At 37.1% G+C, this 17,319-nt stretch overlaps 1 protein-coding gene and 1 pseudogene across 1 annotated transcript; both read left to right on the top strand.

Moving 5' to 3' along the window:
- The first annotated feature begins 7,725 nt into the window (after positions 1–7,725).
- Positions 7,726–8,772, top strand: LOC149209408 (glucoamylase-like). Its single transcript, XM_089396365.1, has 3 exons — positions 7,726–7,882; positions 8,008–8,163; positions 8,356–8,772. Exons 1-3 carry the CDS (start codon positions 7,805–7,807, stop codon positions 8,599–8,601), a joined length of 480 nt encoding a protein of 159 aa, XP_089252491.1. The 5' UTR covers positions 7,726–7,804; the 3' UTR covers positions 8,602–8,772.
- A 3,066-nt stretch (positions 8,773–11,838) lies between these two features.
- On the top strand, positions 11,839–17,281 carry LOC149209407 (proline-rich receptor-like protein kinase PERK8; annotated as a pseudogene).
- The last annotated feature ends 38 nt before the right edge of the window (positions 17,282–17,319 follow it).

The following is a 17,319-nucleotide window of genomic DNA, read 5'->3' as shown; positions in this document are numbered from 1 at the left end:
AGGTATTATGGTCAATGTTGTGTCAAACTGAGACCAGAGTTAAAATGGTATGGTTAATATGCACGGGTGATTAAGAATTAACCAAATATTATGAAAGGTTGAATTATAAGGTTTAAAAGAGAACCGAATATATGTCTGCTTAAGGAATTAAACTTTGATAAAGTGGGTTTTCATCAAATATTGTATTTTTGCATAGAGTTGATTGAAGGAACATTAAACCTTGGTCAAGAGGGTTTTCACCATTGATATTGGTGTTTATCTTGGGACATGACCGATACGTCATTTTACATGTGATTTAATTTGCATAATGTGGGTATATGCGGCTTAGGCTGCATCATTATGGTATTTGCAGCTTAGGCTGGCATCATTTGGTATCAAAGCCACATTAAGGAAATTCTGTGTTTAAGAATTCTGTGTGAAACCTTAGAATAGACTTATGTTTTGAAGGTGTGTATGCAAGCAAGAGGAGATCAAAATTTAATCTGACATTTATAGTAGGCACATATAGATAAAGTGTAGTAGAATTTGTAGATGCAAAGAAATAAAGAAAAATCCATTCAAAGTGCAGGTTAATGGTAGTAGATTATGCAGAGGTCTTAAATGTGAGAAGATTGCAACAACCTAGAGCAAGAAGTGCTCAATTGGTTCCAGAGGAAAGAACTAGAGAGATGTCAAAAGACTGAGCTTAGAGGAGAGACGCTTAGTGAGGCATGTGTAGTAAGAAGGAGACTTGTTACTGTAGAGGTTTTGTTGCAACTCACAGAAGGATCATAAAGGCAATTCCACAAAGGATGTGGGTAAAATTGCTAAGGAATGAAGAAAGATGGTAAACATTTCTAAGTGAAAGAAGAGGTGGTCAGAACCTAGTATTTCATTGTGATTGAAATACAAGAGGACAATTGTGTTCTTAACATGTGTAGATGAGTTGAATCCTAGAAGGAGTAGAGAGAAGTGTTCAAAGAGGTTCCAAGGAATAGAGAACCGAATGCTTGCCAAAAGACCAAATACAGAGGAAAGCTTGGTGAGGTAAGTGGCAGCAGGGAGGACTTTTTGTTCCAGAGGCTTCAATGTAGCTCATAGTAAGTGAGTGAGGAACTCATGAATATAGAGAAGGAAATGACTACTGATAGTCATAGTAGAGGTTTTTAGGAAGACCACAGCAGAAGAAAAATGAAGAAGGAGTATGCCAAGGAAAATGGTAAGAGAATGAGTAAAGTGGAGTGTGACAAGGAGATTGCAGAGTTAAAAGAACAACTCAATGTATTAAGGATGATACTAGAGGAAGACCAAAAACAAGGTTGGGTCTTGAGGAAAAAGGAAATGAAGTGGTCTAAGTTACAGAGAAGGCTCCAACAAAAGCAAGTGAATTGCCTGGTGGAAGAACTCAAAGATGCTGAGCTGGAAATGGAAGTGTCCATTTATGAAGCAGAATAGGGTGAAGTTTTGGGTGAAGATGAAGACTGAAGATCTATGGAAGATATTATGAATTCAAGGCAGCAAGGAGACTTGAAGACTGAAACTTCAAGTGAGACCAAAAGGTCACATGATTTTAAATCTGATAATTTGTGTATGTTTGTAGGTGAAACATGTGAAGAAGGACAACTTGTTGATATTGTCATAAAGGAGGAAGAAGATAAGCACAATCTAAATTCTGCTCTGAAAGAAGATGAGATAGATATTTCTCATGTAAATGCTTGTACACATTTGGGGAAATTTTTTTCTTTTCAACATATTGCAAGGACTGAAAGCAAAGGAAGTTTGACTCATGATGATGGCCAAAAGCAGGAAGAAGTAGGGAAGGATATCAAGCAACCAAGTAAAGGATTTTAGGAGATTGAAGAGAAGACTGTCGAAGAATTTCTAAGTCATGTAGAGGACTTGGAACAGCAGGAGGACTTGGTGATTGAATCATCAAATGAGATCACAAGATCTTATGGTTTTACAACTGACAAGTTGTGTGTGAATGTAGGTATTGCAGAAGACAAACCATCCTATGGAAATATCCTGAGTGAAGCGAAAGGTTTCCAAGCAAAGTATGATGATGATTGTCTTTTAAATGAATATCAAGTTGAGTTATTAGAGCAGAAGGAGTTCATAAATTCCTTGCTCAGTGGAAGAAATATCTTCAGTAGAGATGAGACAGATATATCTTATGATAAGGAATTTGTTATTGGTAATGACAAAGAAGAAGCTAGTGAGTATTGTACAAATATTTTAGGAGAAATCCCAAGTGAGATGGAAAATTTATGGCATGAGTTAAGTCTTTTGGTTAAAAGGCTAGAAAACCAAAGAGTAAGTTTTCAGGTTGTAAAATAGAGCTGAATGAGAATGAAGAAGTTCACTACAGTGAACAAGAGCAGGAAGACATAATTGAAGCAGATGGTGTGGAAGAGAGACTTGCTGACAATCTAGAGAATCCTTTCGAGAATTCTTTAGAAAGGTTGAATCGGCATACTGATGTGCTGACAGAGGAGGAAAACTAAGCACAACATACTGAGATGTTGCCACAGAAGGAAAAGGTAATGAGGCCTTATATTTTTTCTGATAATTGTTTTATGATTATAGGATTTGATGAAAAGGAAAAGCATGAAGATACCATGCTTGAAGAAGTTAAACTAATTGTCAGAATTAGTCAAGGAAGTGAAGGACAATTACTGAGGGTTGTCAAAGAAGAGGAAGGAAAACATGCTAGAATTGATGAACAACATAGTGATGTATTTGAGAGGAATCAAGTACAAAGGAAATTGGAGGACTATTTACTTTTTGGAAGTAAATTTACAGGTAATGAACAAAGGTTCATTAGAAAGTCACAAGAGGGTAAGGATGAAAGGGCAGCAGTAAAAATCCAACAACTTCAAAGAGAAGATAGTAAACAACAGTTTGAAGATGAGTGGACAAAGTACGACAACAAAAGGCAGAGTATGTACCAGCCCAAGGATGTGCTGGGGATAAAGAATGAAGAATTATGGAAATTAATGATGAATTAGTGCAGATGAAGGAGATTGATAGCAATAGGAAGGGTGATCAATCAGAATTTGGAACTGATTGACAAGGTGAGGAAGATGAACAAGAAGATAGCAGACATATAGCAGCAACATTAAAGGTGCAGAGCATTTGGAAAGTTACAAATTAAAATTTGGGACCCTGGAGGTTTTCTATCAACATATGGAAGCACATGATCAGGAGGTCATGATTATTTTAACCTTAGGAGTCTGATGCATGAGCATACATCTCAAAAATTTCATTACATTCTAGTTAACTTAGGGGGTCTTGTGTTTTCAAGGAAGTTGGATTCCTATGTATGTAATCATTAATGTTTTGAGTGATTAGAATAGAAATTAATTAGATATTGTAAGGATATTTGTAAATGCTCTCGATTGTAGGAGAACATTAGTGATTATTGGGGATTGAGAGAGTTAGAAATTAATTTTAAGTCTTAAACTAGAAAGTGGTGTCATGATTCGAGGAACTAGAGAGGATTCTTAGGGATTAACTGGAGTTAAAAGTGGACTTAGAAGATATTCAGGATTTAGTTCAGCAAATTAAGGATTTGAACCAGAATTAGTTCAACAGAACCTTTTATATAAATGTAAGCCTAAAAGGCATAGAAAGTCAGTAGGTAGAGTAGTTAGTGAGTCAGAAGTCAGTCAATCAGATTGTAAGCCTACAGGCAGGAGAAGAAAGGCCATTGATATTGAAGATCGGGCCAAGGAAGGAATTCCTGTGTAAATGTTTGTTTATTAATACATATAACTTGATTCTAAGTCTGTGTGATGTGTGTTAAGTAATTGGATTATAATCTGTGTCTGAACTGCAATAATTCTTCGTAACATAGGTTGCAGGTGTGTAGAACCAGAGAAGAGGTTTAGAGAGGAGTGTTACGGTTTTACGCACAAACAGTATTAGAGGAAGCCTTTAATGTCACAGTGAAGGAATAACTATAAGGTTTCTTAAAACCCTAAGGATTTATAAGGAAGCATAAAGGCGCAAGCGGAGATCAAGATTAGAAGAAGTGAAAACCATAAGGCGGGAGTAAATACACAGGGTGAAAGCCAAATGAGCTGTTACACAGTGAGAAACAGAAGAACATAGCAGTGAAGTGTAGTTATTGGATTAGTCAGATCAATGAAAAAGAACAAGGGAGATAGACAAATAGGATTAAGTCGCGCAAGATTAAATTCATGAAGATGAACAGTGGAGATTAAGACCACATGCAGAATAGAAGAGCGGTCTTCGCAAGGGGTAAGTAGTTTCTCGCGCGCCTTCAAGGCTGTAAATGGTATTTATAAATTCTACGTGATTAGCCTGAAGGGTTGACACATAGAAAACGGAGGAAAGAGAAAACCACTTTTCTCACGTGCCTTTGGTTCGATAAAGATCGTGAAAATATCTACGCGAGATTGTGCGATAGCCGTTGGACCGAGCAGGAGTGATCAACGGTGGAGATTTGAGCACACAAAAGGTGATCAGGTGACGCAACAGCCGTTAGATTGGACGGAGCAGATCAACGGTGGAGGTTGAATGCGACTGATTCTATGCTTCCTTGGGTTGGATGGGATAAAATTGGAAAACCAAAATATATGGGGTTTGGTTGTTGAAGAACATATTTCATTTCTCTCATGACCTTAAGGAAAAAGGTGTTTGGTGCCTACTCACATATCAAGGTTTTTGGACAACGGTTGTCATTGCAAAATACATCAACCTTCTTTTAGTGGGGGACTCGATTAGGTGTGTGCACAAGCTTCATCAAAATATCTCCATCATCTGGAGGGAAGTACTAAAGACCTTTGAAGCCATTCATAGTGTTTTTGTATGGTGTGTTGGATCAGGCATTAGAGTACATTTGGGAATGGACCCTTGGCCTGGTTCTTGGCAGGAACATCTTCTTCCCATGTCATTAGTTGAATCCTTATGAGGCCGCGAGATCACAAATCTCACTCAAATCGTGGATCATACTTCTACATATAAATGGTATCAAGGGTGGAAATCAACATATGAACTCGGTATTCCAATTTAATATGTTCAGCTTTGGAAATCCTACATCAATACAATTCATGAGGGTCACATCAAATTAACAGTTAGAGATGATGAATTGATTTGGTCTCGTTCTAAGTGTGGAATATATTCACCAATATATATATATATATATATATATATATATATATATATATATATCTTCCGCTCATTAGTTACAAGATTCAAAGTGGTGGTGGCAATTGTTGTGGAAAGCTAAATGCCCTCCCAAGGAAAAGATTTTAATGTGGTAAATTCTAAACGTATCTTCCGCTCATTAGTTACAAGATTCAAAGTGGTGGTGGCAATTTTTGTGGAAAGCTAAATGCCCTCCCAAGGAAAAGATTTTAATGTGGTAAATTCTAAATGGAAAGGTTCCAAAATGATGGAAAAATTATCAATCATATTTTCATGGAATGCATTTTTTTCCAATCTACATGGGATATTTGTAGATCAACTAAACCTAAAGTGGTGTTTGGCGTGGTCCATCAATGGATTCTCCTTGGCAGTAATGGCTTTCCCTCCCGTCTTCCCGTAAATTTAAGGTTCTTCCTTTAATCATTTTCTGGGGTGTATGGATCTCTCGTAATTGGGAAATTTTTTAGGAAAACATTTCCTTTCCCCATCACATTGGTGCCAAAGACATGGTGATCCTCAGACATTTTCCATAAGAAAATGAATCACGTAAACTGTGAGTGTTTGTTGATGTCTATCTAGACAAATCATATCCCTAGGAGTTCTTTGACGGTGCACCCGTTGAATTGTGTCAGAAAATTGTCGTTGGTTTCTCTCTCCATCTATCCTCTAATCATTCCTTTCATATTTCCATTGGTTTGGGGTCAAATACAAATAATTAAGCCGAAAATCTTGCTTGTTGGCATCTTCTTGCCTTTTCCATTGACTAGGGAATATCTCATTTGCAAATTTATGTTGACTCAAAGCTTGTGGTAAATTGGTTAAATGGTACACAAACATGCATGAATTTTCTCTTACAACCAATTTTGTCAAATTCACTACATTTAAAGGGTTTTCTCTCACAGTGCACATGTCTAGATATCTACAAGGAATTAAATCTATGTGCATATGGTCTATTCAAGATGGTGCTCTCTCTAGAAAAGAATTTTTGGCAGGTTATGGAGGTTCGCAATAGGTTATTAGAGACCACAAATTATAGTAGATCTCCATCCCATATACTCCTTCCTAGAGGGGTTAAATGATCGTATTATGGGGTTCTCAAATTCTTTTTTTGTGTATATATTTCTAAGATGGCCAAAAGATTGCTTTTAAAACTTTAAGAATAGATTTGTATTATTTGTTTAAGCATGGATATTTATGACAACAATTGCATGGATGATATGGGAAACCTATGTAATTTTTCCCAGAATAAAACTATAAAACTAGAAATCTTGAAGAATATGATGGACCAACTAAACGGAATACACATAATAGTGTGTTTATAGAATGTCATTTTTGTTAATTTTTAATAGAATTATTGTTTTTTTGGAAAAAAAAATATTATATTTATTATAAATTATATCTGCTTATTAATATATGGGAAAACTCCATCATTTATTACTTATATTATATTCATTGTATAATAAACAAGTTAAAATTTGCTTTTTTAACCAGCCTTAAATTTGTCCATGAGTCTATGATAGACCATGGGGTGCCTTGTTAAGGGAGTTGGATCTCTTTTTAAGGAAGTCTTAGATGTTAAGTTACTTATCAATTCTAAACCTTATTATAGTATTATTATTAGACTCATAACTATGGTGTAGCCTCACCAATATTAATTTACAAAATACGGTTAAATTTAAATTTTATGTATGTATGTATATATGCATCATGTCTATACTTTTAATTTTCCACGTTTACCAACAAAAAAATGCATATGAGGGACTATCGTTTGTGTTGGAAGGATACAATCACGGCTTCTAGCCTCACCAATATCAATTTTTAATTTTCCACGTTTACCAACAAAAAAATGCATATGAGGGACTATCGTTTGTGTTGGAAGGATACAAGCACGGCTTCTAGCCTCACCAATATCAATTTACAGAAAATTGTTAAATTTAAATTTTATATATGTATGCATGCATCATGCATATGCATATGGTTTTAATTTTCCACGTTTGCCAAAAAAAAGATTGGGGACTATCGTTTGTGTTGGAAGGATACAAGCACGGCTTCTGCATGCATCAGGACATTATAAGAGACAAAGTGCAAAATATCCACCAAAAGTCCAAGCAATAAGATGCAATGTGACTACAACCATCCATGAAGATCCATGTAAATTAAAGTTCTATGCAATCCATGCTATGTTTATGGATATAACACTACAACTACGCTGATTGAAATATAAGATCCATGGGATAGAAAGAATATGCTACGAATATCATCGTGGTGATAAAGCTATGAACGTGGATATTAAACAACAAAGGCGTGTTCTTTTACCACATATGAATGAGACTGCTTATCTTGCGTTTTCATGGTGGAAGCAGATTATTCAGAAGGCCCATTGGTCTGTGAAAAGTCATCTGTAATTTGATTTAATTTGGTCATCTTTTTTTATTTCCTCCACTCGAATGTACCACATGAATTTGGAGCTGTGGATAAGATAGGTTGGTTGAGAGCAACATGGCAGGACTGAATGTCTTTATCGTCGGCTCAATTATAGAGTCTCGCCCTCTATATAATGTCTTCACCCTTCGCCATTTCAATTCACAGGAGCTCAGTGTATGATTTGCTTTACTTACAAGTTAGAGGTCACTAAGCTGTTTGAGTATCAGGGATGGCAACCCTTCCTTTCAGTCTTCGTTTACTGCTAATTCTAGTCGGGTTTGCAGGTCTTCTTGCCATCTCGGCTTCGGTAAGCTATTAATATCTTATAACAATAGTTTATTTAGGGTATTTCAGTATTGTTCCTGTACTACATAGAAAATGTTGGAATTATATCATATATTAATGCGTTTGTCTATGGATGAATTTGTGCAGGGTGACAAAGTGGGCGTTACATTTGTGCTTACCCAACGCGCCCAATATGGCCAAGTCATTAAAATCGTAGGCAACGGGACCGAGCTTAGCAACTGGACACCTTCTGAGGCCGAAAATATGACATGGACGACCGGGAATGTTTGGGCTTACAGTGTGGTATGTTATGTTGTGATCATATTAGATAAGCTTTAACTGAACTTTTGGCAGACACCTGCATTTCACAATTTGGGTTTGGATAAGGCTCAGTGGGATTGGATCATTTTTCTGAGTCTTTATGGAATGATATCTTGAATTTATACTATATGTGTGGTTTCTTCTCTTTCACTAATATTTTTTTCCCTAAAACAGACGTTGGACAAGGGAGTTGTGTATGAATACAAAGCCACGGTAGTGAACTTTGACACGGGGGCGTGTAATTGCTGGATGCCCAGGGAGAACCAAATTCTGAAGGTGCCCTCGGATTATCCTTATAACAGTTACGTGGAGAAGGTTGTTTGGAGTGAATCGTGTGGCGACCCCTGCAACGCAGATGCTTGCAGCATTGGATGGGCGTGCCCATCAACCTTTAACCGCTTAGTCAACTCTATTATCTAGGTACCGATGGTCATGGCTTGCATTGCCTGTGCACCGGGTTTATGACTGCAGCAGTATTACTTTATAATAATAAGGGCACATGAGTATCTATGCTGTGTCCAAATTGTTCAGTTGCTGATGAATCTCGTTGTAATTTCTGTGTTATTATAATATGACAATGTGCCTGATATAGATCTCTGTCTCTCCTTTGTTTTTAGAATGTTGTGGAGCGTTCAAATATTGTTTGATCTTTCGAAAACAAGTTACTCTGATCATAACAATAAATCTGTGAAGATAAACAACAAAAGGCCGTGCATTCTTTCATATCACAGGTTTTCCATGTGGCCGTAAAGAACTTATTTAAATAAGTGAGCCTTTCAAGTTATCACAGTATCCCAATTTTTGCATGCGTGACTTGGAACATACATGTCCTTGTCCGCTTCGTTAAAAGAATCGATTATTACCAACCATTTAACATTATATGTTTACATGAAAGACATTCAGAATAAACCATTTATTGAGTCGACGGTAAAAGTTTGGAACCAGTTCCTATCTTGTGCTTCATAACGATATATTCTCAACGTAGGGAAATAACGGCGAAACAACATAAAACATTTTTTATTTGGGTCTGTTTGTGGCCAAAGGTCATGCTACGACAAGAGGGGTAGCCACAGTCTGAAAGCCTCAAAGCAGGGATAAGCCACAATTGATTGAATCTATCCCTAATTACATTTAAAAAAATAAAAAATAAACATTATATTCTCCTTTAATCAGGTGAATTCAACCATCTTTCTCATGTAAAAAAAACTTTTTACCTTTCACACATGTTTTACAAAATTTATTTCAATTTCTTATTAGTCCCTGTAGTCCATGGATGGACTATAGTATTTGGAAGCGAAGAATATAGCATTATTTGAGCTGCTTTTATTCCTGGCTCATTAGCTATAAACAAAGTTTTATTCCCCGCTCATTAGCTATAAACAAAGTTTTGAGAGAGATGTTGATTTTTCATGTTATTTGGCCTCTTCCCAAAAAACTGAAGCTAAGCCGAAGCGAAAACAATACGTTATATTTTTGTTTGTTTGATATTTTCAAATTGTTATTCCATGCAACCCAAACTAATGTTAGCATTATTGGAGGGCATTAAAATTTATCTCAACATTCAGGAACACCTTGGTATATACCAACATATAAGCATAGCAGGTCCCTAACCTGCTGCAACACATGGCGATTACACCCCACATATATATTGCATGTGAATGCATGTCTGTCCAGTGGCAAAGGCAGGTTTCGATGTGATGGTGAACCATAGGAAGGGTACACAGCTTGCAACAAAACACATCTTGCAACAACCTGAGGCACATTAAGGTCAGTGCACCGAATTGAGATGGTGAATTGACACAGTCACGACGTTGTTGTTGGCGAGCTACGAGTTTCCCTATTTGCAGCCTCCGCCGTAACTTCCGTCTGCCTAGGCAGAAGCGTAACTTCCATCTGTCCAGGCAGAAGAGGCAGAAGCGTAACTTCCATATGTCCAAGCAGAAGAGGAGGTTTCTATCACCTTTCGTACTAAGCGTGTCTGGGAGCATGCTGAATTATATTTTAGAACGCCACGGCTCCCCTTCCATCCATATAGGCCTGGGTTTATTCAGTTAAGGATCGCTTGATTTATGGAGCTGCCAGCCTTGCCATGCCCGCAACAATATTTCATTGGTGAATAAAAGAAGAAAATACTTACTAGCGCAGAAGGCCATGAGGTTGAACCGCGAGGCAAATCTTTAATGTTTCTCAATCCTTCTGACTCAATCAATACTTTTGGGCTAGACGTCAAGGCGCAACTTCGTCCTCATTCATTGGGACTAGGCAGTACGCTCCTTTCACTTCCTTGCTCTACTTATCTTCACTTTGTCTTTGTTCATCTAAGCAGCGCGTGTATAGATATCTTCTTTGTAGAGAGCATAATGGATTCAGGGTGGTATTTGTTGTTGTCTCCGATCCCTTCTGTCCTTTTTTTCACTTCTGTTTCCTTGTCCCACTAGCTTCGAACCTTAATGCATGTCTCTCTCTTTTCTCGGGGGCAACTTGTTTCATTGAGGATCGATCCGAGCGGAAGCCCACCTCTGTTGCTTGGCTAGCGTCCATAAGAGAACCTGGCGCGTATATAATATGATGTCTTTGTTCCACATCTTTCTATATTAGGCAAAATACATAACCAAGGTTTGGTAGCATTCGGTAGCAAGGTCTGGTTCTCTCTATCACATCTACTAGAGACGAGATGAATGACTGGTTCCTGGGTTTCTGAAAATGAGACAAATGAATAGTTCCAGTCCCTGGGATTCTGAACCTCTCCCTCCGCCCTCTGCACAACCTAGTTCGTTCAACTCAGCCCATCTTGCCTGTATCTATCTGCTCATTCGGGAGTGTTGGTAGCTAGATGAGACAAATTGCAAAAGGCCATGAAGTTGAAATTGATGCACGTGCAGTGGGCTGTTGGATTATCCTTCTGCCTCCTGTATTGACATATGACCATGATACAATGTTAAGTGGCGTGGTTTAGGCCCTGCATGCTATGCCATGGAGAAGGAGGTGAAGCATGTGGCGCTCATGGGAGGGCCCACATGGAGGTGTTTTTATTTTTAGTTTTTTAAGATCTTTGTTTCCTTTTAATGCTAAATTACATCACTAATATACCCTCTTTGGTCATTGCAGGTTATACTTCTCTTATTGGTGTACAACGACTTGGTTAGGGTTAGCTATCGCTGCTTTTCGGTGTAACTGAATATATCATACATCTTGTGTGTGTTGTACATGTGAAATTGTAAAGTTCTAAAGGTTGGAGGCTGAATTGAATTTGAATCTCCAGGAGATTGAAGTATAATTGTAAATTAAATTCTCTTTGTGCACTAAAGAGTAAAATATCCATTCCAGAATTCAAAGAGCCAGTTGAGCTCGTCAGCTCTTGTGTGTCGCAGACGAGCTGAGAGCACAATGGCTAACTGTAAGAAATTTTTTTCCTTTGCTTTTTAATTTGCATGCCGTCTCTCTGACTTTGAAATTTTCTCTATAACATTTAGGACCAAAACTTTCCCTGTTTTGTGATGGTATCGCTTGTCCGATACAATGTTTTGGAGGAAACAATCTTTATTACGAGTTCTAAAATTATACATATTATAATTCATTCCTATGTTTGATCTATCTTTTTTGCTTCATGCAGTGAAGTTTTTATATTGCATAGGGGTAGATTCCTACATAGTGGCGATGGTGATATCAGGTAGAGTGGTGAGGTTAAGAGGCTTTTGTTGTTCTAGAGGTAGAGGCGAGTGCTTTCTTGTGTATGATTTTGCACCCAACGACAATCTATTGTTGTTTCTGGATGAAAAATATGGGAGGGTACTCGATTGGCCTGCCAGGGCAAGGATTGCACATGGTGTTGTGAAAGGTAAGTCTCAAACCGTTCTTTGCAGGGGATTTCCTCGTTGGTTAGCTTTTGGTTTTTTTCAGATGTCAATGTTTACTAGGGAAGACCTGTATTAAGTTATTAACCCAGATCTAATATGCATCTTTAGATAGCCAAGCCCAACATCGCTTATGTCCATTCCAATATTTCATATATATATATATATATATATATATATATATATATATATATATATATATATATATATATATATATATATATATATATATATATATGACATTTTGCACAAACATAATGCATCCAGGCACCATCTAGATTTTATAGATTTAATGCATCTAGCTTCTATACACATGTACACACACAAAAAGGAATGGCACAAGTCTTTTCTCTTTTAGAGGTCAGGTATGGAAGGCAGACTCGCTTACAAAATTGATGGATCACTCTCACTCTCATTAGAACTAAACTTGCGCTGCTACTTTGCCATCTAGATTTAATGCAAACACACAAATATATAAGAATTGATGGATCACTGAATTTATGGATCACCCCAACCTCATTTGGTCTAAGCTCACTTCTTGAATCTCTGACCATGACTAGAAACTAGTATAGATCCATCTAACTCTGAGTTCAATTCTAACATTTTGTCCCGAGTTGTGAAGTCAGGAGATGCATCCTCAATCTTCACAACCTTGAGGTGCACATCCGACCTAGGTTTAGATGGGTCTATGTTATTGTCCACATCCAATGCACCCAATATGTTGTCTAAATTCAATACTCTGCTGCATAGAGGTACACACAAACAAAAAGAGTTAATGAATTATCTCACCCTCACCTGAGTTGTAGAACGCATAACATTTCTCCGGGTGCACCAACTAATGAAAATAAGCTTTGGGCATATGCATAAGCCACAACCAGCTTTCTTTGATAATAAGAATACTAACTAGTGAAATGTTATACAAAATTCCCCTCGCAAAGAGAAGTTGCCACATATGTAGTGCAGGCAAGCAGATGATGGTGCATCATCATATAAACATGTTCAACCAATGTTCCAAATTTTCAAACACACTTCCCAGCCCTTTGGGACTTCCGGATATCATTAAACGGGTGGTATTTAAGGTTATGTAAACTGGCAGAGATTTGTCCGATCTGTTACATGCCTGGAGATATCAAATTTCTCGAGGTGCTAATCTCAATTTTTTCCTACAACTGCTTAAAGCGTATCCTATGGAGACAAAAAAATTGAGATTGACATTACCTCCCTGTATATAATAACTAGACAGAGAACATTTTTATAATACCACATTCACACTAGGGCTACATACAAAAAACAAGAAGTGTTGATAGATGTCTAGGGCACAAAAATATTGAGCAGCAACCAACTCTATACGTTCATGGAAAACATAACCACATTTAAGTATTTGGAGTATTTCCTGCATTTCTAATCAAAATTCTCCACGAAACGAATATGTTTTGATAAAATAACTTGTAAATGAGATAGATAGATCATTGGTATGGTATATTTTAAGCCTGTCGTTTATTTATGTTGATAGTCACTTGTTGTTTGGTTTTGTTATCTGGTATCAATCTGCGTAGGCATTGAGTATCTGCATGAAGGCTTAAGAAAAGTTGTTGTGCATCAAAACATCTCAGCTGACAAGATTCTTCTTGATCAACACTTCAATCCTCTTCTTTCATATTGTTGTTTGCATAAAATTTTAGCGGATGACATAGTGTATTCAATCCTGAAATCTTCTACAGGCATGGGATATTTGACCCCAGAATACACCACAATTGGCCGTCTTAAAGAGGAAAGTGGTGTATGCTTTTGGAATCATAATGCTACAGCTTCTCATTGGAGAAACAAGGATAAAATCTTCTTCAATAAGGCCTCTTGTACAATCTGGGAGGCCGGATGAATTCATTGATATAACTCTTGGAAAGGAGTACTCAAAAGAAGAGGCTTCTAATTTAGCACGCATTGCATTGGATTTCACCAGTGAGGTTGCTGCTCAAAGGCCTCCTATCAGTGTTGTACTACAGAAACTCGCTTGGATTGATGACAAGGAGCAATGATGACTACTTCAATTCACTTGATCAGGCATGGCAATTTTAGAATGTGGATTCATCCAAACATCTCTGTTTGGTATTTTGGTTAAAGATCCATATCCATGTGTAAAAGGTTTTGCATTACTTGAAACATTCATTAACACTTCGGGATCCTTCAAATCCTTTGATATGAAATTCAAATACCTTTTCTTTCTTCCTGTATAGATTATACAGATGTCAACATTTAACCAAGAAAACAAATTAACCATTTCGAAAGTGGATTTCAATTTATGAATTTCGATGTTTAAATTATGCAAATATTTGTCAATATTTTAACTGTTTGGCACAACACTAACCAAGGGTTGTACCCTTACCTAGGAGCTTAATTTTCAAGATCTTCATCCAGATTCTTATTAAGAAAATGTTTTGTATGTTATGCATGGTCATGCAAGCTTGCCACTTTATTTGGTTGTATTTTTCTTATATTCAGGCAATTCATGCCCTACATATTGTTAAGATATATTGTAATTAAGCCATACTTCTTGGCTCATAGTTTTTCAGGAAGTCAGAATGGTATTTTTTTTTGGTTTCATAATTTAGTTACTCTGTCTAAATGTATACACTTGGCATCACTGTTCTTTTGTTTTACTTTTGAAGAGAGTTACCCCTTCTGAGGGTTTTTATTCCTTTGTTACTGCTATATATTTTGGCTTAAATGATATAAGTGAGTGGGTTCTCTCAGTTATATTATAGTTCTCTGTTTATGTACTATACCGTATAATATTAGAAATTTATAATATATTAATCTCTTATTTTCCTTTAATTAGTTCACTCTTGTATCATGATTTGATTACCAATAATTACCTGGTTCATAACTATTGGTTGGAATCCTTTGGTAGATGATGGAATAGGATGTGAACGCTTCCAGAGCTCCAGATTTAACCTCGAGGAAATTGAATCTGCAACACAGTATTTCTCTGAAAAAAATCTACTGGGGAAAAACAACTATTGTGCTGCTTACAAGGGGATATTGAGAGATGGGTCTTTTGTGGTCATCAAAAGCATCAGTAAAATGAGCTGCAAGATGGAGGAATTAGAATTCCAAGAGGGTCTCGAGACTCTTTTGCTACTTGGGCATGAAAATGTGGTGAGGTTAAGAGGCTTTTGTTGTTCTAGAGGTAGAGGCGAGTGCTTTCTTGTGTATGATTTTGCACCCAACGACAATATATTGCAGTTTCTGGATGCAAAAGATGGAAGGGTACTCAATTAGCTTGCCAGGGTAAGCATTGCACATGGTGTTGCGAAAGGTAAGTCTCAAACCATTCTTTGCAAGGGATTTCCTTTTTGGTTAGATTTTGTTTTGTTTTCAGAGGTCAGTGCGCTTATGAATCATACGTATTGTGCCTTAACTAACACATCCACAAATATCTTCAAGAAACTTTACTAGGGAAGACCTGTATTAAGTTATTAACCCAGATCTTATATGCATCTTCAGATAGCCAAGCCGAACGTTGTGTATGTCCATCCCAATATTTCATATATATAGGCCATTTTGCACAAACACAATGCATCCAGGCACCATCTAGATTTTATAGATTTAATGCATCTAGCTTCTATACACATGTACACACACAAAAAGGAATGGCACACATATTTTCTCTTTTAGAGGTCAGGTAAGGAATTGATGGATCACCGAATTGGTGGATCACTTCACCCTTATTTGATCTGAGCTCACTTCTTGAATCTCTAGCCATGACTAGAAACTAATATAGATCCATCTAACCTTGGGTTCAATTCTAACATTTTGTCCCAAGTTGTGAAGTCAGGAGATGAATCCTCAATCTTCACAACCTTGAGGTGCACATGCAGCCTAGGTTTAGATGGGTCTATGTTATTGTCCACATCCAATGCACCCAATATGTTGTCTAAATTCAATACTCTGCTGCATAGAGGTACACACAAACATAAAGAGTTAATGAATTATCTCACCCTCACCTGAGCTGTAGAACACACTGCATTTCTCTGGGTGCACCAAATAATGGAAATAAGCTTTGGGCATATGCATAAGCCACAACCATCTTTCTTTGATCATAAGAATACTAACTAGTGTAATGTTATACAAAATTCCTCTATCAAAGAGAAGTTGCCACATATGCAGTTTAGGCAAGCAGATGATGGTGCATCATCTATAAACATGTTCAACCATTGTTCCACATTTGCAAACACACTTCCTAGCCCTTTGGGACTTCTGGAAATCATTAAACTTGTGGTATTTAAGGTTATGTAAACTGGCAGAGATTTGTGCGATCTGTTACATGCCCAGAGATATCAAATTTCTCGAGGTGCTAATCTCAATGTTTTCCTACAACTGCTTAAAGCGTATGCTATGGAGGCAAAAAAATTGAGATTGACATTACCTCCCTGTATATAATAACTAGACAAAGAACATAATTATAATACCACATTCACACCAGGGCTACATACAAAAAACAATAAGTGTTGATAGATCTCTAGGGCACAAAAATATTGAGCAGCAACCAACTCCATAGGTTCATGGAAAACATACCCACATTTAAGTATTTGGAGTATTGCCTGCATTTCTAATCAAAATTCTCCAGGAAACGAACATGTTTTGATAAAATAACTTGTAAATGAGATAGATAGATCATTGGTATGGTATATTTTAAGCCTATCGTTTATTTATGTTGATAGTCACTCGCTATTTGGTTTTGTTTTCTGGTATCAGTCTGCATAGGCATTGAGTATCTGCATGAAGGCATAAGAAAAGTTGTTGTGCATCAAAACATCTCAGCTGAGAAGATTCTTCTTGATCAACACTTAAATCCTCTTCTTTCAGTTTGCGGTCTGCATAAAATTTTAGCGGATGACATAGTGTATTCAATCCTAAAATCTTTTGCAGGAATGGGATATTTGGCCCCAGAATACACCACAGTTGGTCATCTTACAGAGGAAAGTGATGTGTATGCTTTTGGAATCATACTGCTAAATCTTTTCATTGGAGAAAAAAGGATAAACTCTTCTTGAATAAGGCCTCTTGTACAATCTGGGAGGCCAGATGAATTCATTGATATAACTCTCGGGAAGGAGTACACAAAAGAAGAGGCTTCTAATTTAGCACGCATTGCATTGGATTGCACCAGTGAGGTTGCTGCTCAAAGGCTTCCTATCAGTGTTGTACTACAGAAACTCGCTTGGATTGATGACAAGAAGCAATGATGACTACTTCAGTTCACTTGATCAAGCATGGCAATTTT

The sequence above is a fragment of the Pinus tabuliformis genome, chromosome 1_2, assembly GCF_031772625.1.
Source record: "Pinus tabuliformis cultivar Carrire ecotype Pingquan chromosome 1_2, CPIR1, whole genome shotgun sequence".
Lineage (NCBI taxonomy): Eukaryota > Viridiplantae > Streptophyta > Pinopsida > Pinales > Pinaceae > Pinus > Pinus tabuliformis.
The sequence above is the reverse complement of the archived record's forward strand: the minus strand, read 5'-3'. Positions and strand labels throughout refer to the sequence as shown.

What these genes read in the sequence shown, in the direction of transcription:
- LOC149209408 (XM_089396365.1), top strand. Translation starts at nt 7,805, where the DNA reads ATGGCAACCCTTCCTTTCAGTCTTCGTTTACTGCTAATTCTAGTCGGG. An exon ending in TTCTTGCCATCTCGGCTTCG is followed by an intron (nt 7,883 to 8,007) that starts GTAAGCTATTAA and finishes GAATTTGTGCAG; the next exon opens with GGTGACAAAGTGGGCGTTAC. An exon ending in ATGTTTGGGCTTACAGTGTG is followed by an intron (nt 8,164 to 8,355) that starts GTATGTTATGTT and finishes TCCCTAAAACAG; the next exon opens with ACGTTGGACAAGGGAGTTGT.